The sequence below is a fragment of the Tauraco erythrolophus genome, chromosome 2, assembly GCF_009769465.1.
Source record: "Tauraco erythrolophus isolate bTauEry1 chromosome 2, bTauEry1.pri, whole genome shotgun sequence".
Taxonomy (NCBI): Eukaryota; Metazoa; Chordata; class Aves; order Musophagiformes; family Musophagidae; genus Tauraco; species Tauraco erythrolophus.
The window spans coordinates 6,828,309-6,856,186 of record NC_141466.1 but is presented as its reverse complement, the minus strand read 5'-3'; the positions used below and the strand labels follow the sequence as shown (position 1 = coordinate 6,856,186).

The 27,878-nt window shown below is 36.5% G+C and overlaps 1 protein-coding gene across 1 annotated transcript in view; it reads right to left on the bottom strand.

The window, feature by feature from the left end:
• Window positions 1–27,878, bottom strand: part of AHI1 (Abelson helper integration site 1) — a 103,505-nt gene that overhangs the window by 5,122 nt on the left and 70,505 nt on the right. Inside the window, exons 19-23 of the mRNA XM_086631959.1 lie at window positions 20,992–21,050; window positions 15,660–15,725; window positions 13,158–13,320; window positions 11,557–11,657; window positions 152–231 (exon numbers count right to left, since the gene is read on the bottom strand). Of these exons, the coding sequence (XP_086488085.1) occupies window positions 152–231; window positions 11,557–11,657; window positions 13,158–13,320; window positions 15,660–15,725; window positions 20,992–21,050 (469 nt within the window). The remainder of the gene's footprint in view (window positions 1–151; window positions 232–11,556; window positions 11,658–13,157; window positions 13,321–15,659; window positions 15,726–20,991; window positions 21,051–27,878) is intronic.

Genomic DNA, 27,878 nt, shown 5'->3' with positions numbered 1-27,878 from the left:
TTCAGGTGTGAAGAGCTTTTGAATGTATATCGTAAAGCTAACTTCTTATTTTGCTTGCTAAAACAAAACAATCCTTCCGACATTTCTCACAGTTTTCTAGCAGCAGTTGTATAAATAACATTGCAAATTGTTTTAAGTATTTCTTGCTTACTGTGTTGCAGCTGAATCTTTATCTGTGTCATGCTCTGGGCTAAATTTTAGGTCCCCTGACTTACTGATGACTGGTGACATCTGTAAAAGAAAAAAAAAAAAAGCAGGAAGGTAAAAAGAAGACAGACAATGGGGCCAACACATGTACATAGAAAACCCACCAGCTTCCTGAATAAGGGGAGAATATACCTCGTTTGAAAAAGAATGTCTATCAGCCATAAAATGTAAACTCCTGTGTGGTTACAAACAAGGAAACAGTACTCTGTGCTTTAATAAAAAACAACAATAACTAGTTGCAAATAAAAGACAGTTTTCAGGTATGTGTAGAAGCAGAAGGTTATGAATCTGCTTGAAGTCAGCTTAAAATACACATGATCCGCAAAGAATTAAGTTATTTCTGCTACTACATGAGTAAAGACAGCATGCTAAAAAGCCATCTTATCGTATAGTTTTAACACGAGAAACCTGTCTATTTTTTAAGCCTGCAAGTTTCAGTCAAAAGCAGTTCAAATCAGTCCAGGTTACTTTATAATTCAGGGCTAAAAACCCCCTAAAACCCAAACAAAAAACTCCAAACGCGGAAGAGTTTAAGCAAATTCTCTAATTTCCAATGTAATTAGCAGGTCTCTATGCAACTCGCTCCCTCTATGAACAAACCTCTTCTGATTTTAACAGGTCTCATACTCTACTGCAAGAATCCCCGTAAAGAAACGTGAGTGCCCTTCCTGAGTTTACTGTCCAAGGGACAGATTATTTTCTTGACCTTCCTTCACCCAGGCTGTTCACAAGTACCTGGTAACTACCCCTGTAGTTTCACTTTCACAGAGGGCAGAAGCCAACCATGAACTTGAGGCCTCCAGAGTACCACAACCAAGGAGAAAAGCTGTGGAAAGCAGTGCAGCACACTGTAGGTTCAGACCTAGTATCACAGTGCTGCCAGTGAAAAACGTTGTGGACCGTTGTGTTTAAGGTTGACAGGACAGCTATGTTCTGCACGTGTCCGTTTGGAATGGCATGCTGGAAAGAACAAGTTATATCCAGGCAAGCACTGTGAGAGTGGGGACTGGCTCCTATGAAGACCTTGGAAAGCAGGAGAAAAAGTCTGAAACCCTAGGCTAGAGAAGGGGAGGAGAGATTAGTTCTAGCACTTTCCAAAAAACAAGATCTTTTTCAGAGAGTAGAAGAGAAGAATGAGCTTGAAACTAACTCAACCCTTAAAACTTGGCCCACATTAATGATTTTTTAAGACTGTTAGTTGAATTTCGGATTCACAGCCAGCCTAAAGCAAAACCTACTATATCATTTCTGAATTTCTCAAATAGCCTTAGTGTTAAAAAGATCAGACCATCTAAGTTCTGCCAAGCACAGAGAGTACTCATCAGCTTGTAAATGTGATGTTTAATGTTCTGCTATCAGTCTGAACTGCTTCAGGAAACATCCGGCTACCGACAGTACTGTCTCTCAAACTCCAGTGAAAAGCAACCAGTGTTAGGAAGGGAGTATCATTCAGCAGCTCTGGAGTGCCTAATAACAATATAGTATCTAAAAAAGTAACCACAAAGTCAACAAGAGCTTTCTGGAAGCAACAGAGACGAAAAAAAAATACAGTTCGTCACCCTCTAGTCTGCCAATCGTTCATTTCATTTTGGGTGACCTCGCAGGCAAGGTGTACCATGGTCCCTCCATACTTAAACAGAGAGAAAATAGAGGGTTGCTTCACAGCACTTCTTTTTATCACTTAAAACATTAGTTTTGGCATTTTAAAATGGAACGAAAATACTGTGGTTTTAGACACTAATCTTATCCATCACAGATTTCAAAGTCCTAATGAATAAAACTTAATGTTCCCCTGCAAAGCGCTGATGTTCAATTTTAATTCAGGGTAAAGTGAGGCACAGATGAAAACCATCTTGGCACACGCAAATGAAGACCATAGTGGAATCAGAACCTGTATCTCCCAAACCTCAGTTTTAGGCCTTGAACAGTTTCATTACTTTCTTAAACTCTAAATCGAATTAATTAAAAACCATCTAATCAATGTTAGTAGTTGAATGAAATTTGAACTTTTTTGTCTCGGCCCTGCTCCCTAGTATTATTTTATTAATTTAATATTATTTTTTCTCTTGACTTAGAAGAAACGGGATCAAGCTCCCCTCAACTTACTGAATTCATATAAGCACACTGCCCACAACAACCATGTTCAAACATTAGTCACTAGAATTAGTCTGCTGAAATAACACAGATTGCTGGATTAGTTTAGACAAAAGTCAGCCTATTCGAATATAATAATGTAGCATTGGTGGGGCTAGGAAGAAAAATCTTTTTCATACACAAAATCCTTAATATAGTAATAAACTTGAGACTAAGTCAATGGTAAAAGTAAACACGAAGGAAATATAATGTCACTGATAGGAAAATACAAGGGAGTGCTGTAAAGGGGATGACTCTAAGTAATTAATACTTTTTTTTAGCATTTATAACCTTGTGGTTCCTTGCCATACACAATCATGAATTCACTTCACTTGCAGTCAAAACAAAATCTTTTTCTGAAAATCCTGTGCAAATGATGTTGAACTAGGTTTTTTACCCTCCTTTTTGAGTAAATATTACAGAATCTCTACATTGTACTAATACTGTAATCAAATACGGACCTTTCCAAAGAACAATCTAGTAGAATTCCCTTAAGTGCCACTACAGAAGACTGACTTCTCTTATAAAAAACGGACCAAGGTTTTTAATACTTTGAGATACCCAAACACAGAAAATTACCCTTTTTTTACAGTTAGAAGACTAAAGTATGCACTAAACTAAGCTGCCCAAAGGTTCTTATAGTCTGTTTTTAAAAGAACTCATCATATAGGCTTTCGTATATTCAAGCACAGCATTGCAGTGCGAGTACCAGGGAACGAGAAGCACATCATTAGAGACATTCAAATAGCTGTGTTCACCTGACATGGCAACTAATGAGAATTCCTAGGGTCTTTAAGGACAGACTCCCAGTTCTCCAGAGCACTGTTCGAGTGGGATAGCTTTCTTACCTCACTCCTACAAACTTTCAACCATGTAATGAGCCAGGAACTAGATATTAGACCTTTTCGAAGCCGATCTCACTGCCACTACCTTCTCTTGCCTATCCCACATACCTTTGTGTCCCTCTTAGCCCACTCCTTGAACTACTTCTCCCATCCCAGTGATATGAGTAAGCAGTAGCAGTACTGAAGGAAAAAGTGGGTCAGCAGCAGATGCAAGATGGCAGTGCAGAAGCTGGTGCAACGGGGGGATGAAGTAGCAGGAGGAGGACAGTGAATGAGTGAGTGGAGGCTGGGAAAACAGGTAGGAGGTATTTGGCTAAGGAGATAGTGGTGACACTAAGAATGCATGAAGGACATGCTAATGTGAGGAGCAAGCCACAGAAGTCTAGAGTATGGAGGGGTGGAAGAGGTTGTTGATCTCTTCTTTCCCCATTTCTAAACCTCTCGACCACTTGTGATGCACGGGCAGATCTGAGGAAACTCCAAACAGCTCTGCGTTATTGTCGCTGTGTCTGTACTAAGATTCAGCAAACCTAATGTTGTAACAGATACGGTGTCAGCTACTAAATTCATTCAGATTGCAGAGTTTAAATATTAATGCAGAATTATTAAGGCAGTGTTTGCTTTAAAGAAAAAATAAATTAATGTTTCAGATAATTATGATTGCCTTGAACTTTTCTGTTCACAAGAACAAATACTGAACATACTACAAAATATGAGCTCTTTTTTACAGTGGGCCACTACACATGTTCAATTTTATTTTCATATTCTAATTCTCCACTCTTTGAAAGGTACAGCCCACCAGAATGAGTGGAGAACATCAGTTCATATCAACCGTAGAAGCTTAGATTTTCTGAAGTTTCTTTTGCTTTGTTTACTATTACGAAAACAAAAATCGTAATAAGATATATACTTTCCTTTTCCAGAAAGCTTTCTTGCTCTACACGTCATTTTTTGATACTTAATATTGTCTCAGTGTTGCCACATAAGAAGCAACCAAGGCAAAACCATTAAAGGCTAAATACACAAAAGTGTATCAGTTCCTGACCCCTGCTGTAGAATCCACAGCAGTAAGTCAAGTACTAAACCCTCCTTGTGCAACTTGTGGAAACAATCGGATGTATCAGAACACACTTCCTAGCAAAACCTGAAGCAGAGGGCATCTAAAGGAAATACTAGGGACAAAGTCTCATTCCAAGTCTACGTTTTTGGTAGTGCTTTCTTCTAGGCTGTGCAGAGCTGTCTCCAAGACTGATGGTCTGCAGAGGTAGTCTGACAGATAAAGAGGTAGATGAACAGAACGGAGTGGTGCAGGCAATCTACTAGGTGATCCAAGCCATGAAGGTAAACTCACTTGCTATGTAGCCTACACTAGACAGAGGAACTCTCCCACAGAAGCTGTTTCTACAGAACTTGACCTAATTAAAGATTCATTGGATCACAGATGGCACAAATGAACATGTTTCTGTGTCTTTTCAGACTCATCTTTAGGATGGTAAACTCAGTTTTAAGTTTGTATTTTGTTTTCTGTTCCACAGTCCATAGATAAAAGTTTTTTAGCAATGTACTTAACTCCCCAGAAACGTGTTGACGCCTCCTGTCAAAACTGTTCCGGCGAGTCAAGTTTGGGAGAAACGCTGTGACATCACACCACACTCATCATTTTCCTTCCTGCTATTCTGTAACCCTCCACGTGTTTCCCCATTAAATGAACAACTAGCAGGGAGCTTTGCTAGTGGAATTACACATATTTTCTTTGCCATGACGTTCCTGCATAATTTATAATTGCTTTTTTCCCTCTCTAGTGTTTTTAAAGAACAAGCCTATCTAAACAGATGAACCATATCGCAACCCTTATGTCTGGCAGCACTAACTTTGTTTTGAGTATCCAGCAGAACTGTGCTCTGTATACAGCAAAGACATTGGCATGAATTGCTATGTTTCTCATAAAAAACAGCTGAACCACTGAAGTGTTTAGGACTAAGCCAACACTCACTAGCTTCTCCATCCATGAATCCTAGAGCCACAGGCAGAGAGGACTTTGACTGATCCAGTCTCTGAAACTGCAAAATCCTGGGCCTGTTCAGGAGGGACCAGCAGGAAATCTAGTGAGGGAAAACTGTAGGTATGGCTCAACGCTGACAAATACTGCATCTCAGAAATCAAATCAACTAGAAGACTATTTGAGGGACAACAAAAGAAAGAGGAGGAAGAGCAGAGACGCTATACTTCAGACTGAAGCACTATGGTTTAGAACAGCTGTCTTCAGTCTTGAAGTCTTGGCCTCTGGGAATTTATCTGTGGTTACAGCTTTGCATAAAAATTTTCATAAAAATAGTTCAATCCTGTTCAGAAAGAGGCTATGAGGACCCAAGAAGAAAACCATGGAGAAGAGAGAAGTTAGCTTGCTCCTGAGAGCTACCTTAATAATGTAAGTGTCCTTGAATAGTATTTTTGTTTCTGCTTGACCAGTTCAGTGGCTCAGCCTGATTCTTCCTGTCTTTAAACAGACCAGTCACTTACAGCAAATGCCTGTGGATGTCATTTCATCTTTTCTTTCTTTCCCCAATGGATATTAATTTGCTTATAAACCAGATACCTTTTCTTTCAATTACTTGAATAATACTATAGACACAGGTGTAAAAGTTTTTTGAGACAGAACACATTAGGAACCACAGAGGTGGTTAAAAAAGGGCGAGCTACCAGCTTACAAATAAAGTAGCACCACACATGCTTAAGAGAGAGTAATTCAGCTTGAACAGTACAAACTGCATTTTAAAAGGAAAACAGAATACCTAAAAATAGGAAACTACAGAACTAAAAAGGTGAAATATGTTAACACCAGGTAACGTTTAAGGAAAATGGTCCACTCCCCGTAGATGGCACCACAGTAACATTTCCTTCAGGATTTCTTCAAGAATAATGAAAGCAATTAGTATTTCAAAAGCAGGATTTGCAAAGATATATCTACTTTATAATGCCTATTCAGTAGTTTAAGCAGAAGACTACACAGTGGCTTTGCAGAAGCCTGATCTTTGCAGACTGATTCTGGAAAAGCATAGTTTCTTTCAGTTCAGATGTCAATGCCTTTAGAAAGTGAGATCTGTAATCAAATCAGGCACAAATGAAGTCCAGAATTATAAACTTCACTACAATACATTCTAATTCAATAGAGCATCACATTTTTTTGGGTCTGCAACTTCTCTGAACCTTGAAAACGAACCCACTTCATGATGCCTTGAAAGTCTTCAGCTCTATTCACTGCAAGACTTTCATCATCTTAATTCCTTAACATTTCCCTCATTAGCATCATCACATCTTCTTAGTCCCTACTCTTCCAAAAAAATAATCAGCCATCAAAATGTTCCCCAGTAACCTGAAGAAAGGCACAATTAAAGGAGAAAATAGAAACAGCACAAACTATAAAATGAAGGTTTTTGATGAAACTAATAGAAAAAATTCTAGCTAGTATTTTTGAGAATATTTTTGAGCAAGTTTTCTATGCTTTTTAGATTTTTAGATGTAATAAATAAATTCTGAGCCCACAAAAACACCCACATTGAAAGAGCTCAAGCCCAGGGGAAAAGCATCAATTGCATGGCAGGTTAGCTTCAGACACGGTAGGCTAAGTATTCAGAAAGTCTGACAACAACCTACTCTAGGGGAAGAAGAGTGAGAACATGAATTATTTACGTGAACAGTGATAATCCCAAAGTTTGTTTAAATATACATGGAATCAAGTTTTGATGATCTCTGGGTAGATTATGGCGCAATAACAATGTAGTTCTTGAAGGTAACCCTTTTCTTTTCATGCTAATGACCATTATTTTACACCTTAACATCATTTTTCAAAGATAAATATACTAGAAAGAATATTTTCTTACGTTTTTAGTGGAAATTTTAAAGTACTGTTTTGTTTTTGTCTATTACTACTTCCCACTGTTCTCACATAACGTAGAACTGAGTATTTAACATTCAGAATCAAATCAGATGCATGTTGTTGGGGGTTAGAACTAGATGATCTTTAAGGTCCCCTTCCAACCCAAACCATTCTACGATTCCATGTAATGAGTGGTGGGCCACCTTAAATTATAAAACATATTCACAATATTTTATAGACAGCAGAACACTTCTGGCCAAAAGAAAAGCCACTCATATTGACTTTGAGATGTTTCTGAACTGCCAAAATTTTGCAAAACCTAAATTCTGGTTTCTAATAGAACCCTATCTGAATTCCTGTCTTTTCTGCTTTCATCTTAAGGAACCTGAAAAAAACACATTTACTGGAGCAGTCAGATGACAGGTCCATCGCTATTTCTTGGGATTCTTCATCCGTGCAGTGAGAACTTCACTCCAAGAAATTTCTATTGGCAGTTTAGATGTATGTTGTAATTAAAGATGATGATGACCTAATTCTGTGGCTCAGGAGTTAAGTAACTCATAAGGCAGGAAAACAAGTTTTGCATAAAATTATTATGTTATAAATGCAAAGCTGATGGTAGAAAGCATTTTGAAAGCAGGTTCTTTGAACTACAAATTTTTATTATTTGCAAAGATTAATATTGATCTTGAGCAGTACACCTCCTTCTAATGTTAATGATTCCATTTCATTCACTTATAAAATTTTGATGATTAGCTAGATATGCATTTACAACATCTGCAGTTGGAAAACTCTTTTTAATTAGGCTATCTGGTATTCTCCGTAAGGAAAACCATGGCATTCTTCTACATTTTAAGTGCCCTATTTAGTCTTGTATGGTAGCAAAATCTCACGAGTAACTGCTAGGATGATTTTCATAGTAACTACGTGTTGCAGTTTTAACAGAACTAAATATTTAAGTATTTCTCAAAAAACCCCAGAAATAACAATAGATAAAGCAGAGTTGGATAGAACTAAGTATTTGGGAAAATGCACTTGTGGCCAAAAAACAACCAACCATAAAATTCAGTTATATTTCCCTGCTTGTGGTACCAACTTAAGCAACAACTTAATTATTTGATAAATATTTTTAGATTTTTTTTTTAAAAAGCTTTATTTTCTGCCAAAAGAAAAAAAAAACCCAATAGGGTATTACAAAATAATGATTTTTCTTATTTCACATGTAAAAGTAATTGGCATTTCCTTTCATCAGCTCTGATACTGAAAAAAAATGAAAGGAATAGGAAGAAAAGTTGCTGTGTCACTGCTGCAACACAGGAACTGCCATAACCGATCAGCCCCCTCAGTGGTCCTCCTAGCAGTTTTGTCTCAGAAGAGTTTGGTATTGCCTAAAGCCAAAGTGCTGCAGAACTTTCCCTCGTTATAACAACCAGCTGAAGGATGCTTTGCTTCTGCTACGCAGCGCTCTGCAGCTTTTGTAAAACCATTATATTTCAAGGTATCGCCAGTCTTACAAAGAGATTTGATTCATCATTTGATTCAACTCATTATCTTCTTGGCGATTTATATGGTGCTTGTGTAATTTGAAATAAAAAAAAAAAATCAGCCAAATTTGTGTTTCCCAGTCATTTAGATGCTTTTGGAATAGCAGCCATTACCTCAGCCTAAAATCTGTTAATAAAAAAATTAATCCCTGAGTGCATAAGTTTAATAGTGTCTTGTAGTAGCTAGGTTCACCAGGTTAACTAAGCATGGAATAAACAAAAATTTCCTTCCTACCAGTATTACGTGTTCCACTCCAGCTTAACGTTCCCTGATCTAGTTTAACAGCAGAAGGGGGAAAAAAATAGAAAAGAGATACCTCTCTACGTCGTGTACTATTTTATACACTCTCTCCATTGCTCATTCTTTGCTAGTTTAATCTTGTAAGTATACCATTTTTTCCAGGATATGTAAATGTTTCATTACTTTTTCTGGACTCCTTATGATTTTGTAGTACCCTTGGATGCTATGCAAGATAAAAAGCAACATATTTGCTTGGTTTTGGACTGTTACTGCATATTTTATTCATTATGTCTTTTGAATATCTGTATGCACTATCTAGACTACTACAAAATTCCAACTAATTATTAAATACACAGTCAATTTAATTCAAAGTGCCAGTAGAATTGAAGAAAATAATATTTTGATGAAATATTACTAAATCTGTTACTAAAAAAAAATGCTACTCATAATACAAAAAGTACTGTTAGAAAAATATGTCAACCATAGACACTCGAGAAAATATAAGTGATCAAAACTATTCTAATGTTACTCCTCACAAAGATGGATAATAAACAGTGGTTGTAAATGTTAGCAACATTAGTTAGCGCACATAAAAGTATTTTGATCCAGAAAAATCAACTAGATTCCTACTAGATTAAAACAGAAAAAAGATGTGGATAAAAATGATCGAGTCTTTTAGGACAATAAGTATCTAGGCATTTCTCTCTTCTAATCAGGGTATGAGTGAAACTGGGTGAGTATAGCAACATATTCCTTCTGGGATACCTTCCTTGCCGCCAGCAATGTAGACAACAGATGAAAGAAAACTTTATGCTCTCCGGTAATGTAATTTTTCCTGTATTTTCTCCACTCTACCTTCATAAGACTATCTGGAAGTAATGCACCCTTGTCTTTCTTGTACAATGGTGTGGCTATGAGTTTCTCAGCTACAAGGAGCTTAAAGATACTTCAGATTAATTATTACTAGCCAGTGTAGTGATTAATTTGATTAATTCTATTTTCAAAGTATAGTTAGAAACAAAACACTTAGTAATTCGATTTATAGCAGTTGGCTTCAACAAGACAGCTGACTTCAGCAAGACTGCCAAGTGAGTAATCTGTACTCAATAATTTCTCAATACTACCTCTCTCTATTCACCTATTAAAACCAAAAGCTATGCAAAAAAGGTTAATAAAAGTAGCTTTGAGTGTCTTAATCTTTAACATTGCAATATGTATTATGCAGCAAAGATTAGATAATCATCTGAAAAGAAGAAAAAATTGTAACTAAGCAACACCACATGCATTTTGAGTCTCACAAATCAAAAGCAAAATACTAGATTCCTGTTTAGAAAAGTACATGGAAAAAAGTCAAGTCATTTGAAAAAAACCTAAACAAAAGTCACTTTTAAAGTATTTATGTTAGTATCATTTGACTAAACTAATATCTGTGGAAAGTACACTTAAGAAGGATACAAACATTGTGGAATAAAACAGTTTCTTAAATTCATAGAATCATAGAGTCATAGAATGGTTTGGGTTGGAAGGGACCTCAAAGATCATCTAGTTCCAACCCCCCTGCCATGGGCAGGGACACCCTCCACTACACCAGGTTGCCCAAAGCCTCATCCAACCTGGCCTTGAACACTGCCAGGGATGGGGCATCTACAACTGCTCTGGGCAACCTGTTCCAGTGCCTCACCACCCTCTGAGTGAAAAATTTCTTCCTTATATCTGATCTAAATTTCCCCTGTTTCAGTTTAAAGCCATTGCCCCTTGTCCTATCACTACACGCCCTTGGAAAAAGTCCCTCTCCAGCTTTCCTGTAGGCCCCCTTTAAGTACTGGAAGGCTGCAATAAGATCACCCGGAGCCTTCTCTTCTCCAGGCTGAACATATTAAGACAGAACTAAGGGACTGACCTAATTTCTATTAGATTTTTTTTTTTTTTTTTGCTTACAAAGTATCCCATGTTTTAAGACAATCATCAGTCTTACTTCACGGAAGGGGAACATAAGCCATGCAAAGTTTCTAATGTCTGTCTGGAGAAGTGAGAGTCGTTTGGCCTGCTTTGCACATAGGAGTATCTCTAAAGATCTAAAAAAAATAAAACAAAAATCAAACCCCTGTTTGCAAACCATCAGCAACTTTTAAACAGAAACATCCATTGACAGGTAAGCACATCAATGCAGCTTAGATGCAGCATATCTCATGGTCTGGTAGCAAGACTTTATAATCACATTGTATATCTTTAATTAGGATATTATTACATGGAGTGAAAAACTCTCAAGAGAAAAGCATCACATCTTTTTCCTAAGCAACCTGATAAGGAAATTTCCTGGCAGAAAATCTGAAGAATCTGCAGGCAGTGCACATTCCAAAAATGACAGTCAAGTGCCCAAAAGTATGTCAGGTTTTGACAAATCCTTGTTTTCTTGAGCTATTATTTATATATCTTTATATATATTTGTAGCTGTGAGAGATACTTCTGTCAACCTTGGAGATTTGCCATTCATTACAGTGATGCAAGAGTAAGTGGAATGTTTGATTGCCACATTATGGAACAGCTGATTCCACACAAGACAAATGTTAGATGTTTGCTGAAAATCTACCTGCTTGCCTACACATAAGAAATTTTATCAAAAAAGGATGGAAAATTCATACAGTCCACCTGGCACACAAAGGACATACTTCACCACTACTTACGGAATCCTTTTCCTCAAATTATTACCTTATGTAGTGTTGGAGAGCCTTCCTCTGTTTCTGTTGGTCCTTCAGGTAGGAGTGGAGCAGAATCTGGTACTGATCCTGAAGGTTGTTCTTCATATTCTTCTGAAAACAGGACCCAAAATTCACCATGATGAGAGCCATGAAAGAATTATGGAAGTCTCTCTTTTACATGAACAACCATGACATTATGATCTAGCCAATACTGGGATATGAACTGAAACAGGTGAAAAATGTTTGAAGTCAAACTTCGTATGAGAATTTATCAAAATTTGCCCATTAACTTCTATTTATGTTTGTAAGTTTAGATATAAGTGTATAGGTAATTACATAAAATATAAAGAATTAAACATTTGCACGATTAGGAATCGAGTCCATACTGACAGCAAGGAAACAGATACTTAACAGATGTATCATATGCACCTCATTTGGTTCAACAGTAAGATGGTCAACAACTGAAATAAATTATATATCAAGGTTTCTTTTGCACAGTTGGACAACTGCCTCAAAAGTTTTGGGTTTTATTTGGGCTTTACTTTTTTCTATTTTATTTTTTTTTTTTTTTAATAACAACAGGCCATCACTGAAGACTCTTCCTACACACTGCTCTCTGGCCTATTTTGGAAGGAAGAAAGGAAGGAGGAAACACACAGGAGGTGCAAGGGGAGGACAAAGGAGAAGGGCAGTAGTTAAGTTACCTTTAATTACCATCATCAAGTTAGCACAGTGTTATGTCCAAGTTTTTTTTAGGGAAGAGGCATAAATACTAGACTTCATTTGAAAGATGGAGGAAGTAGAAAACGGGGGAAACATCTTGAGAAATGTTGGGTTAAAAGATTTCTAAACACCCGTATAACTGATAGTTTGATAGTTTAGGCAGGGAAATTAATTTCTTGTAGCATGCGACCACACACTCTTTCCATAAACTGAATACTAACAACTGTCAGGACACTGAGCATCCTTACATCAGTTGACTCAGTAGGATGCTTCCTGTATTAATTTGTTCATAGTAATTTCAATTTGTCTGTATTAGTTTAATCAAAGCTGTTTTAATAACAAGGACTTGGTAGCAAGTTCAATGCTCAGATATGAGATACAACCACTACTGTTCTTTTAAACTTCATACTGAAATCCACTTATTTGGTAACTAAGTGTTGTCCATTAGAGCAGGGGGGGAAATCAAGAGTTTTTAGGGGGGAAAATCAAGAGTACAAAAGTAACTCGTTAGATTTAATAGAGATTGTCTAAGAAAAACCTAAGATGTCTGTGAGATGCTTTGATGTGTCTTAAAATATTGCCAAGGTGGGACTGAACGAAGTGACTATATGTAAGAAGAGATGAGGAATCAACCCAGTTAACAGATAATTAAGCCAGTACTATATAAACTGGAATGTTTAACTAAGTGCCAATGCTTTCTTAAGCCAGGTATATCAACTTGTTAAGCAGTTATCTAACTTCATACAATTTCTACATCACAATCAGTCACCATTATGCCATCTGTGTACTACATAAATTCATATCTGCAGAACAACAAGCAGCATGGTAAAATCTTGGACCATCAGTTAAACCCACATCGGTATACCAGGAAGACAGCAGTAAACTTACTTTCACCAGCCACATAATTAGCTGGAAAATAGCCTTGCTGTCCATTTGCTAGGCTGCCAAACCACCAGTTATCATTATCTTTGTATAACACTTGGATAATGTCACTGCGATGGATGGTTAGCTCATCTGATCGATGCGCTGTGTAGTCATAAAGAGCCACTACCTAAAAGAGAGATAAGAGCACCACAGCTTTATCACAACCATGCCACAGAGAAAAAAGCGCAACATTCACTTCCTCTTGCAGAAAAGCAGCTGAAACCAAAGCTGCACTTTGGTAAAAGCTGAGGCTGTCTCAAGTTTTGCTAATGGGATCAGGGGTGGTGGGAAAGCAGCAGGAGAGGCAAGATAAAGGACTGTGGGATTGTAGAAATGGTTAAGAACATTCAATTCACTAAGATTAGCTTCAAAACAGCAGCTGTTAGTTTTATAAGCAATTTACTTGTGAAGCAAAAGAAAAAAAAAACGCTTCATACATTCGCTTTCTCAGAATTGTTACACCACCTTCAGATCCCGTTCTGTGTATGCTCATGAAGCATATGTGTTCAAATAAATACTTCAACAGTTTGACAGTTTTACTGAAGGAAAAATTTAGTACAAAAAATGTCACTGCAAAGTTTTGCTTTGATCACTCCACTTTTTCTTTTTCTTTTTTTTTTAGAATTAAGGATTTGCATATAGAATTTTATAAATATCTGCCAAAAATACATTTATATTCCATTTTGCATAGTAAATCCATTTCCCAGCGAAACATAGTGCATCTATACTTTTCTGGAGAAAAGTACTAGTAGTGGTCAGCACCATCCATACTACAAAAAACACACATCAGAAGCCTTTTTTTTTTTTTACACTGAATATGAAAATATGACGTATAATTTCTTATTTATTTCCTATGTCTATGAACAAAAATCTGTCCTGATGAATTCAGAGCAGAAAAGACTGAAAAGAAAACAAGTGAACTGAAAGAATAGGGAATTGCTCACTTCCCTCATAACTGAAGAGCAAAATTATGACCTATTTTACACAAAGAACACTGCTTCCCTAGATATAATCTTCACCTCAGATTCCTCTACGAAATTGTAAGTAAAGAGGTCAGAAACAGGGATCATTAGGAGTGATAGGAGGTTACAGAGGATTGAAGGAGACAGCAAAGTTATTATGAAGATAGGGGTTTGGAGAAAAAATTTCCTTTTGTTATTACTCATGCATGCATTTAAATCCTAAGACGGCTGAACTGCACAGTGCTTTTTATATTTGTATTTCTATTTTGAGTAAGATCACCTGAGAGTTATACGTACAAAAACAGAGTCAATGTCACTTGTGTTTTCATACTTCTGTGCCACCAATTAAACTGATTAAATCAGTTATGAATGGAAAAAGATGGAAATGTTTCTACCATTGTAAATTCTATGTGGTAATTTGTGAGCTGGTCAGCATCAAAGAATTAGTATCAGCAGGGTTCTCAGCAGACAGGAAATTTATCTAAATACGCATTTGGTAATCCAGAACTTAGAGAAGCTAAACAATAAAATATTATCCTTTATCATAACTCTCCTCCCTGCATTAGGAAAGCTAATGCAGTAATTACAGGTGATGCTGACAATACAGAAATATGAACTAGAGAAGAAAATCAAACTAAAACACACTAATGAGCACCACGGAGAACCAGTACAGAAGTGGAAGCTCGCATGATCGTGTCCAGTAAGGGGTGCTCTAACAATGGCCACTTCAGTTAAGTGGCACCGGTTTCCTTAGCAATGGTACTATGAAAATCATGAGGTCACTTAAGGTAAAAAAAAAAGAGAAAAAAAAAAGGAATTTAACACTAATTACTTGGCAGCATGAAAAACAATGAAAGGCAGAGCAACAAACACTTCTTTTCACAGTGTCTTTGGTAAGATAGTTCTAGTGTAAATGTTTTTGGGTTTTGGAAAAAATTACAAAAATTCAGTAACATGGAAACACTGCCAACAAATAGTTCAAACCAATCAACCAAGTCCCACTGACTGTCTCTCAGAAAAAAAACAACACAAAACAACGCACTGTGTCCTGTAATATAACTGGTTTAGCAAGTCTGACAATTTAAACAAAACATGGAAATTGCCATTATATCCTCTAGAGACATATGATCAGAAAATGACCATAAGGGGATACAAGAAACACACCTCAGGACCAAAGAAGAATGTAAAACACTCACAATTATGCCCAAAGCAACGGAATTTCTTCTGATGTGACATTCAGACTTGTTAAGTTTTGTATAGGTCCAAGTTCAAGCAGAAAAAAAAAAAAATCTGTATTGATCAAGATTTTATAAAATCATTTTTCAAGAGCAATATAAAAACAGCAGTAATGTGGTTATGCTAGTTATGAACATGTTTGTATGAATAACAAAATCTAGGGTAGCAAAAGAAAAAAAAAATCCTTGGGATCATGCTAAAAAAAAAAGAATGCACAGATAGAGTATAATGGTATAGAAGATACTGCAAAAAATTACATAATACTTACTGTCTCTTGCCCGAGTGGACAACTGCTTCCTCCTCTCACCCCCAGTGCATTCAGGCAGCCATCATTCTAGAAGAAATTATTTTAAAACTTTAATATGAAGTATTTAGATAAACTATCATTTCGAGTATTTTCATGGCTACTGCAAAACAGTAAGAATTATCTGTAATAAAATGCTTTTTTAAAAAAAAAGAAAAAGCAGAAGTGATGTTAAGCAACATTGGGTAATAGTGGCTATGTAGATATTTAGAAAAAGATATTAAATGTTTCAAGCACATATACTACACTAAAGACAACATGGGGAAAGCAGATTGATGACTATGCAGTGTAAGCTTGGTTGCTTTGCAAACACTACAGTAGATATTCAAGAAGTTGTTGCAGCCAAATTTACCTCTGAACCAGTATGCAAAAGATGTCACTTTCATATAATAGAGAATTTCAGGTTGATCTTAATATCCAGTATTTTCCATTTAATTCTCAATGTTCTATCTTTACCACTTAATCTTCAGACTTCCAACAAAGTCAAAGGAATAGTGCGCATATAATGCAATAATTAGGACGTGCCCACAAAATTTGAATTCTGTCAAATAATAGAATTCTTCAGTTGAAAGGAGATTTAAAACAGAAAAATTAGGAAAATAAGCAGCGGAACAGCAAATTAGAACAAAGGAAGATATGGAAGTCCTTTGCTGGTGTTACTTAATTTTTTTTCAATGGCCTATTTTCACAAAGAGGAAACCAGTTTCCTCTAGATTTTGTGTGCGTCAAAAGATGCAAACTACAATACAGAACAGAAATATTACAAAGCAATTAAAATATTTTGGAAGAGAAGAATCAAATGTGAGCTTTGTGGAGTAAACAACGTTTCCACCCATAACAGATTGTACTACTTTATAAACAACGTTTTAAGTTTGAGAATTTCTATCCAACATACTTCACCTTTTTCATTCATTACAGTCCCTCCTTTAACTGTCTTTTGTATGAACTTCTTTCTCTTCTCTTGCTTTTTAAAACATGTATCTAAAACGTATTGCTCCTTTTATTTTCTGGGTTTTTTCTTAGGGTGATCCAAAGAACATCATTACTGCAATCCATAGCAGAATAAATAGCATTCTCTAGAAGAAAGATTCTTGCCCTCAATGTTGTTTTCCTAACTTAGCTAGGCTTATCCTATATGGAAATCACTGACGATCCGGAAGAGAAAGGTTCCATCCAGTCCCCAGATTGTTTCAGTACTGCCACAGTAGTTACAGACACATGCAGTACATACATATGAACTCAGCACAAAAGCAAGCAGTTGCACTGTGTTCTTACCATCTACCAGAACATCTAAGCCTACCACCTCAAGACTTCTGAGTAATTATGTACATATGCAGAGGAAAAAAAAACAAAACAAACCAACAGACGTGTAACTGCCTGATTGGATAAACAAATTTTGAACAAAGACCAGTGGAGCTGCAGTTCAGAGTACGTGGCTTGTTCAGTGGTCTCCTGGTAGTTAGCACTGCCTCACAGGTTTCATTTAATTCTCATTTTAGGTTTCAGCCAATTCTCATTTTCCGTTCTCAAGGTTAAGAGAACCGTGCAGGCAATGTGCTTAGCCTGTGGGATGGGAGTGCCTCCTGTTGCTCAAAAATGATTCACCACAATTATTAGCAGTAATATTTAGGTATCCAGTTCAGGTACTCATATTGCCCCATTATTGTGTTTCAGTCTCTCTCTTTTTAATAAAGTATTTATGCACTCTCAAACACTCAAAGTAAGAAGAGCTTGAAGAGAGCGAGCTATTTGGAAATAACAAGCTAAAATCCATGAGTCATCCTGAGACTATGTTGAATGTTCTCAGACACTGAGTTAAACTTCTAAGGCAACAAGGATCCAAAGAGTTTCCTCTTAAAGAGATACTCGGAGTATGCCACGGGCTGCACGCACAGCCTACCTCCAGCGGGACACGAACGCAGCTACTGCAAGGCAGCAGAGCTGCCTCTGGCGTGCCGTGCCACTTCCCAAATAGTGCCAACCACCAGTCACACTGCAAGTAACACACAGCAAAAACTACTGCCCTTTCAGTTTAGAATCATTAGTTTTTTTATGTTGCGTCACGAGATTAAGCCACATTTTCAGGATTCCAAAAAAGCGACAGACATACTGAAGTGGATGAATATATTGTTCTCGGGACAATATTAACCTCTCCCTTTTTTAATGCAAGATCCTTTTCTTGCATTGGAACAGACGTGGGGCTATAGTTATGTTCTGAGGAGTTGGTCTTTTTGGGAGACAGACCATCTGTGAGAAACAGGAACAAAATGCTTGCTGAAAAAGCCTGCCATGTCACATTGATTTTGGTTGAACAAAGCTGTTAGAAGCTTTCAGCGTAAGGAACATCCTCAGAAGAAACACAGATCCAGCAGTTGATGCACAGTTCTAGACCATGGAATATCACACTCGTTATCCATGACAAACCCAGTTAGACAGCCTTGACATTTTTAACACAAAAACTAACAAAAAAATGTTTTAGGACACTAATAGAAAAGACAGCATTGCAGGTAGGAGTAAACTCATAAATAAGTTGCTGTATCGTGTCGCCGATTCCTGATAATAGCACTAATTAAAATGTTTATGGCTTCCTTTTAATTGGGCAGTTTTGGTGATTGTGGTATTGGAGGTTTTGCTTTTATTCATGCAGATTATAGCAGCCAACAGGATTTGGGCATTAGATAGCATTCATTCCCTTAGGAGAAGCAGCGCTGAGTAAGAACAAGTGAGTTGTTATTACTGCCATTTCTGTAAAAATGTCAGCGTTTCATTTCTACTACTCAAGAAATATTTTTCAGATACCACAATATCAAAGTTTAAAGAAAAATATATGGAAAAATGTAAAGTCTATCAGTGGCTTCATATGCTTCTTCCTTGCATGTAAACACTTTCATTGTAACAGAATAAACATACAGATGAAGTCCCACTCCTAATTAGCATGAACTCTTAATAACTACACTAGGAAAATAAGCTTTTCTGAGATTAATCTTAGGCAGACACTACATACACTGAGGTGAACCCCAATGTGTGTGCATACAGGGCCAAAGCCACCCTCCTGCCTTTTCCCGTTAGAGTGACGGACTCGGTGACATCAAGAAGGACAAACACTTATTATTGGATGCTGCACAGTGCCACTGCTTCTCTCCACCTCACCTCCCTATCCCTGCTATCTGCCAGCATGGAACAGAAAGCGAGTGGTGTTGTGCAAACACCCCAGTAAAGATACAGGGAATGGGTGTTAAAACTTCTCCCGTCTGTTCAGTAAATCCGTGCCTCAGTCTGCATATCCTAGGTGCTGAGGTTGTTACCGTTTGGGGTGGGTTTTTGTTGTTTTTGTTTTATGGTTGTTGGTTACTTTTTTTTTTAAAGGAGATAAAACAAGAAATGAACTTTCAGTGCTCAAAAAAACATGACTGGCTTAAAAGTGAGGTAATGTTAAAACATTTAAAAATGTCACGCCATCTCTTTACCCTAGTAACTGAAGTTTTAAATGAAACAGTAAAGAAGTTGAGACATAGCATAAAATAATTGAATATTGTTAGCAGTCTCGTATTTCTCTTCTTGTTCTCTGGTCCAATTAATTGTCAAGACACTCCTAGCTCAGGACTCTTACCGTACAAATTTAGTCTATGGGAAACAGAAATACAAGGACAGTATTAATAGCTGAATTAAAATGATTCTAAAAGTATTAATTGCTAAGAATGATGTACTCTTCTTAGGTCTTAATTAATCTGTCTGTAGACATTGTAAAGTTACGTCCTTAGGCTTCAGATGACTACAAACCTTATTTGATTACAGGCCTTTAATATTTAATGAGCATGGGAATCTATAATCTGCCTAGAGGAAAAAAAACAAAACTGTGCCAGGCTGCACTTTATTGAAACCTGCAATGTACAAACAGAAAACAGAAATGCAAACACAGCTGCTGCAGTAAAGCCTACAGGGATAAAAAAAAGAAAGAAAAAAAAAAGGAAAAATATCAATTCAGAAGCATGTGATATACTCCCATTCCTGAAATTGTTCAAAACCTTTTTGACTATTTAATCATTTATAAATATGCTATTTTCTTGATATAGTCAGTTTACCTGCACTTATAAATGCAGTAATATATATGTTATAAAAGTAACAAAAATATTCAAAACCTTAATTTAACCTTCTCAGAAAAAAATATTTTTAATTAGCTGCTATTTAGTATTTTCCAAAACAGTTGATTCTGTAAATATTTATAGAGCTTGCGTTGATGGAGAACATTAAAATACCAACTGAACAATTTATACTTTCCTCCTAAAATTACATATTGATGGCTGAAAACAAGAACCATTTAGTCACCAACGAAACAGCAATGTAAAACTGTACTTCCCAAATTTCTTAGTGAATCCTATGTCTCTTATGAGCCTTTCACAACACTATTAACAGATTCTATTAAATAAGGTAGGTCCAAAAAAAACCCCAAACCAATCTAAACCAACCCAAACCAAAACCCCAGATCTAAACTGTAAAACGGCCATAAAAGATCCAAGTTAATTTATGTCCATTTCTAACATGTCTCTGAAAAATTACAACTAATATGCAATTAAGACAGAATACTAAATCATGGCATTCTGTCCATGGGTGCAGGAGGATTAATGTCTCCAGTGCAGCAGGCTCAGCTTTCTAGAGCCACATTCGTTGAGTATTCAGCAGTGCTGCTCGTTCTTCCATCTCCAGTCTCTCAATACAGATTGTGTTTAATCCTGGTTTATCAAGTGTATAGTTGGAATTAATGGCATTTACAGATTCTGTTGGATTTTTACTATGATGATCGAGAAACCAGAAATAAAGAGAGGAACAAATATAATTACTAGAAGTTTCCAATCAATATTTAACAAGTAAGCAATGACATAAACAGGATAGCTGTGATTTCACTTGTTACAAAAAGGTGAAGTATGAGTAAACAATGAAAAGTGCTGCAAATAGGATTTAATTTCAAGTTATTGTCCCAGCTTTCTCTCCTTCCTTATCAATGCCTATATTCTTAGTCATAACCAAAAGCACAAGACAGTTTTTAGCTTATTTTTTTCTAAACAACAAACAGTAAATAATGAAAAAATATAAAGCTTTTAACTTGCAGATATCTGATCTCGCTACCAGCTGGCTGCAGCAAAAGCTTATTTGCCCATGTAGACAATTTGCTTGCAGATACCTCTTTTGTGAATAAAGACAGGATAAAAAAAAAACTCTCTACAATGAGAACTTGTGAATAACGACATTTTATAGTTTAACATCAATTTAAAAAAAATGCAAAGATAGAATTCCTTACCGTCTGTAGTCTACCCAATAGTGTTCGGCTAAGAGGATTTCCTACTGGGCTGAAACACCCTGTGAAAAGAAAAGGCTGTGAATTTTCTGCTTGTTATCCTTTTCCATCGAATAAACCATTTTATTTTAAAATCATTATGCTAGCAGGACATGTTTGACAAAATTCTAATGAAAAGCAGCAGCATCTTTCAGTCACAACTATGCATCCTTCAGTCAGGAACAGTTGGAGGGTTTATTTAACTAACAGACCTGACACAAGGTTAACTAATCCAATATTTCCATTCAAATGATTTGGAGAAATAGCTCAAGCTATGTCCACATGCCACCTCGTGCTCAAAGCTGACACTATTATCTAGGCTGTATTGCTTTTCTCTTCATTGAATTTCTGAGTAATGCATACAAAGTTTTCCTACAGAAATGATCACAAAAACTCTCAAAGGAATTACTTCCTTACTTTATCTGAAAGAATAACTATGCCTATTCAGTAGTGCCCTTTGATCATCTGAGTTCCTATCACAACACATCTTGCTGTTTATTTTATTCACTCTCTACGTAGCGCATTTGAACAAGTACTTGTAAATTCTTTTCTTTTCAAACTATTATGTTAACTACTAAGCTCAGGAAAATCCTTTCATCATCTATGGATTTATCTCTTTGTTATTGGTCTCCTCAGCTGTATACTTAAGAAAACATCTCAAAAAGAAGATCTAAAAATCTGAAAATTGTTGAACACGACAGTAAGAAATGCTACTGCTTCTTGGAGAACAGTTTCTCAAGTGTAGAGATGCCAGACAACACAGAGTTAAGCTCACTGGATTTTCTCTGTGAGACGCTAGACTTGAAATAAGTTTTGTTTTCAAAGAAATAAGTTCTGAAAACTCATTTTCATTTGCCACTCCAAAAGCCTCCTCTTGAGGAGTCCAGTATCTGAATAAAGAGGACTTTTCAGATTCAGATTCCCATGTACTGGCACGGCTCCACAAGGAAGCATGTGCAACTCCACCTACAGTATACTTTCTAAAGCCTAGTGGTTTAGACTTTCACAGGAGATTTACTCATAAATGTTTAATCATTAAGATATTTAGATATTTCTAAATATAAGAAAAGTTGCAAGCTCAATCACAGTTAAACCATGCTCCTCTAGATTTTCTGCATGTGAACAATTTCGTACTTTTGGGAAATCCTAAATAAGTGCAATAATTCATTTTTCAATTCTGTGTATGAATTAAACTTTTTTTAAAGCTTGTATAAATTCCAAAACACTTCATTTTGAAAGGCTTACTTTCATTTTTATTACTTTTTTCCATCTCTTTTCAGAAGAGGAAAGAGATGAGAATAGAAACAGTTTTCTGAATTCAACCCATACTCAAAGATGGCAGACCTGAAGCTTACCTTTTTCAAAAATAAGCTTTTTTTGTTTGCTAAAACATTTGTTCAGCACTAACACCAAAAGTCAGTGGGGATATTAATTATTAATATTCTTATCTATATATTCATTTGGTTACAAAACAAGCTGCCTCAGATATGCTACTACATATACATATACTATTGCATACAAGTGTTATATCAGCTCTTCGAATAAAAAAAACCGAACAAGCTCAAGACCAATAAAATATCTGCACAAGAAAAAAAAATAGTTGATTTTTAGATAGCCAAGTATTCCATCACAGGATTTGCAATTTGAGCATTGTAGTCTTGTGCCATTTCACATAACTCATTCTAAGACAAGAGCTGCATAAAATAGATGATGAAAAATATTGCTTGTTTGGAAAAACCTTGAAACTTTAAAAAAAATTAATCTGTGTATTTATCAGTAATATAATTGACTTTATTGTTCCTCTGAGGAAAAGATGTATTACCACCAAGTACTTCTGGACTGTATGTTTATGTGAGTACTTCTGTCCAGTCTCTATGTTCAGCTGCTCGTCAGGTGAAAACTTTATGGTTAGACTGATATCCCCAATAAAGCCTGAATAAAAGGCACCCCAGACCTGCTCTGCTGCAGGCACAGGAAAGACACACGTGTAACTCAAAGGTAGAGGGAGTGCTGTACTGAACTGTAGCATCTGGCACTGGTTTTGACTTTGCTTTTTCTGTGACTAGAGACTTCTTCTGAAACAAGCAGGAAACTCTTAATTACTTCGCTTGAGGTATAAACACTGAATAGATCACAGCACACTGTGTCCAAATATTCTATGCACCACGGAGTCAATGCTATTTGTTCATATTGATCATGTCTACTGGTTACACCAAAATAGTTTTTAGTGTTATCTGTTAGTTGTTTTCAGTCATTAAGCATTCCTTTAGTAGCCCCTACCTTCAGAACAGTCATACTAAAAAAAAAAACCCCAAAATGAAAAAAAAAAAGTCATATCTGCCTCATTTACAAAACAAAGTCCATTCAGTAAAGAAGAGATGGATATTCCCTTGCTTCTCAAACAAGGCAGTAGATTTTTAAAGCAATTTTACACAGCTATTGGCTTGACGTGGTTCCATGCTTGATGAAGCATGTAAATGACACCAAGCAGGTGTGACTAACAGCCTCAGCAGTGCTTGCTTTGGTTATCTCCGATCCAGGCCGTGCAAACCTTTCAACTACTATAGTGAAGTACTGAAATTGAGGCCAGGACTACAGGAGGACACTTCCACTTCATCCAAAAATGAAGTTTACAGGACACTGTGACCTGTTGGCACTCTCATTTAGCCTCAGCTTATATAAAGGTTATTAAATCTCTTGTAAGGTCAAACCTGAAAAAAAAAACAACCAACAAACAAAACACACAGGTTAATCTAGACTGTCTTATCTTAAGGATGCTTCAGCATCAGTAATGAAGAGGCATTTTTATTGATTCAGAGAGTTTACTTGAACTCTCCAACAATCTTATTTCTTAACAGCATATGCTGTCTTCACCTTCAAAAAGCTGTATGTCTTGAGAAGCTAACCTCCCCTATGAAAGTATTAACAGTTGAACTGCTGTATTCCCTATTACCCTGCATTGATTCTCCAGTGGTCTCCTTTACATGGAATTTTACATGGGAAGGATTTCTAGAAGAACCTACTGCTAATGTCTAAATGCGCTGTTAGATATCTCAAATGATAGAGGCTATTGCTTTTTCTCAAACCATCAGAAATTTCACATCGACAGAGTTTAACAGCAGGACAGCTCTTTATGGTCTACATAATCCTCTCACTATGATTATTTTTTTTTTAGAGTCCAAGCATGTGCTGATTTAGGTAAATGCCTGCCAAAGAACTGGCATCTTTTGAAAAACAGAGTAGTCGTCTGCCTTGAGAGGGAGTCTGAAACTGTTTTAGTTTCCTGTACAATTTCAACAGTGAACTGAAGTCTATCCTTAGTTTCCCTGTGTCATTTCTGGCAATATATTCTCTGCCAGTATAACTGCAACTGAAAAGAAGAGAAGACAACAGAAACAAAGTACTTGTCCTCCTGTCCAAAACGCATGTCTGTATTACCAAGTTCCCAGGTGTATTTCATGTTTTCACTGAAAAACTAGGCTCTGCTCTAGATAAGCACCTTACTGTGAATTGATCAAATTCTAAATAGCTGGGCTGAAATACATAGGAAGTAGATGAGTTCACTTCCAGATAGACTTATACAGAAATTTATAACAGAAATAACGCCTCAAAACAGCACTTGTAATAAGTGTGAACATTTCCTATTCAATAACAGCACCTTTAGCTATTATATTTGTTTTAAATTAATAGCAAAAGAGCCAGAACAGGGAAAAAAGTCCTTCTAGGGAGTCACATAATTCCACTTGTATCCTACTGGAGTGCCTACAACCACCCAGTATTAAATGTTTATGTGAAAAATTCCTTTAATAGAGGCTGAGAGAACATTCATTACAGAATTTATGTTTTAATTAACTTTTTAAAAGAAGGCTTTTTCTCCCTCTGTGAAATGTTCTTGACAAATTAATTCTGTTAATTAATAAATGTATTCGTTCATCGTAAATCTTCAAGGATTCCAGTCTCACGGATTCTACAGTTAATGAAATAATCCAAAAGTTTATCCTGGAAAATCATCAGAAAATCACAGAATACCGAAACACCAAATAAATAACAAAGAAAATTGAAGTTACTATTCAGACATTTCTGTGATGAACCCCTCAGAGGTTCACCATTAACAGAGAGAAAAAAAAATCTTACCTATTTCAGTTCCGCATCATTTTAAATTGAGTTTTACTTTAAGTTTATACTAATTATTATTGTCTAAAAAACCCACAAACAAATCCTGAAAGACATGAAAATAAGTGATGCTTCTAGGAAATGGTATTTCTTATTGCAGACATTCTTCGTATAACTTATATTGTGGCCTCCTGCAACATGACATAGTTAAAGTACACCCAAATAAAAAAAAACACTGGAAAAAATGTCAACTCAGATATGAGATGAATATATGTGTATCAGCTCAGCTCTTTTCCTACTTGTCTCCAGTGGCTTTAAAACTGTTCCCAGTAAATAGAATTATGTTTTCATCTATTCAAAAGTATGACCTTGTGACCAAAAGATCTTGTAGCATGCAGTATAATCTCTACTTGAGGCTTCAAAGGAAAGTTTGAGGTTTTTTAAAAGTAAAAGCTTTCAGAGCAGTATTACTCAGTTCTTTCTGCAATTTTATTTTTCAAGCTAGGTATAATATAAGAGAAAGAAGATCATTTTGTAATCATCTAAATATATATGAATCTCCTCTCAAGGGCTTTATCCTCACAACAATCATGTTTTAATAGATCAAACAGAATTCATTAAATCAAAAGATTGTTTATATATTGGATAAGAACCTGTTTTCCTTTACTTAAATACAGGATCACAAATACTTTCAAAACCCACTGCAAACATTTTCAGATGCAGTTCACATAAAATTAAAGGATGCACCCACTTAAAACATATGTAATTTTTTTTTACCAGCAAAACAGATGTTTTGCTAATATCTAATGCTGTAGGTGAAAATCTACTTCAATTTCTGCTATACATAACTTAGTCTAGCACCTATGATTTGGAACATATTCCAAACTGAAAAGGAGAACAGATAGGACCAAAGTGTATTGAAAACTGCTTCAATTAAGTTTAATCTGTATCATAGCTTTTAAAACTACTTTGGAACACGTTTGGCTGAAGTTGTAGAGCAAGAAAACTATATTCAAAAGCAGTTCAAAGGGAGACAAGGAACAGAGTATATTCAGCATTCTTTCTAAATAGTGTTCTCTTTGTAACTAATACACCACCAAGGGAAATGGTTAATTCTCTTGAGAGCCCGTATCTTGCAAGCCACTTTGAATGTATATTCCCAAAATAGATGGTTCTCACGTTATGTTTAAATGTATATACAAAAGTGCTGTGATGGCATCGCTCCTAAATCCAAAGGACTTCTACAAACACCCGTAAGATTCTTGCAATGTATTCTGCACTTACCGAAGTCTACTCCACGTCAGGTGAGCCCATGATGTTACTAGCCCTCTCCTTGTCTTTTCCCCAATTTTTTCTTCTATCAGAGTATCTGGAAAAGACTGAACTATCTCCTTAATGTTGTTCTAATTTTCTAAATGGAATTACAACTTGTTAACCTAAATCTATCCACTTAAAACCAATACAAAAAACCTAAAGGACAAATAAAATCCCTCTCTTTACTGTCTCACTTTCTATAGGTTATACAGAGAAACTTCTGTTAATTCATTTTACCATTCAGAGATGAGAGCTGTTTTCATGCTATATACACTTAAATAAATGAGAGAAGCCTTAGATCTACTGCTGCCAGGTGTCACTCCTCCAGTTAGTGCAGAGATTGACTTAGATGGCAATGGCAAAAAAAAAAAGAAAAAAGAAAGAAACACCCCCCTCCCCACCACCACTACAACAACTAAACCAAAACAGAGATGTGCTCCTAGGTGGAAAACCATACCTTTTTTTGTTTCCCTTCCCTATCCCCATCAATACAGTGAAAAATTATAAACAAACAAAATAAAAGAAACTTGGGAACTTCGGTCAATAGATCAGGCTGTGGTTGCCATCCAAAATACTATACTATATAGAAAAGACTGTATACAAGGATAAACTTTCAATAAAAAATATGCAATATTTACCTTTTTAATGAATTGTTTACTAAATGACGATATTAAAACCAGTTATCTAGAAAAGGAACTCTTGGGAACTACACAATTCAGTACCATGCAGTTCAGCACATACTGCTGCAGCTTAGAATCATGGAATGTTTTGGGTTGGAAGGGACCTCAAAGATCATCTAGTTCCAACTCTCCTGTCATGGGCAGGGAAACCCTCCACTACACCAGGTTGCCCAAAGCCTCATTCAACATGGCCTTGAACATTTTTAGGCATGGGACATCCATAACTTCTCTGGGCAACCTGTTCCAGTGCCTCACCACCCTCTGAGTGAAAAATTTCTTCCTTATATCTAATCTAAATCTCCCCTCTTTCAGTTTAAAGCCATTGCCCCTTGTCCTATCACTACACGCCCTTGTAAAAAGTCCCTCTCCAGCTTTCCTCTAGTTCCCCTTTAAGTACTGGAAAGCTGTTATAAGATCACCCTGGAGCCTTTTCTTCTCCAGGCTGAACAGCCCCAACTCTCTCAGCCTGTCTTCATAGCAGAGGTGCTCCAGCCCTCGGATCATCTTCGTGGCCCTCCTCTGGACTCGCTCCAGTAGCTCCATGTCCTTCTTGTGCTGGGGACTCCAGAGCTGAACACAGTATTCCAGGTGGGGTCTCACAACAGCAGAGCAGAGGGGCAAAATCACCTCCCTCGACCTGCTGGCCACACTGCTTTTGATGCAGCCCAGGACACGGTTGGCTTTCTGGGCTGCCGGCGTGCTGCCGGCACACATTGCTGGCTCATGTTGAGCTTCTCATCCACC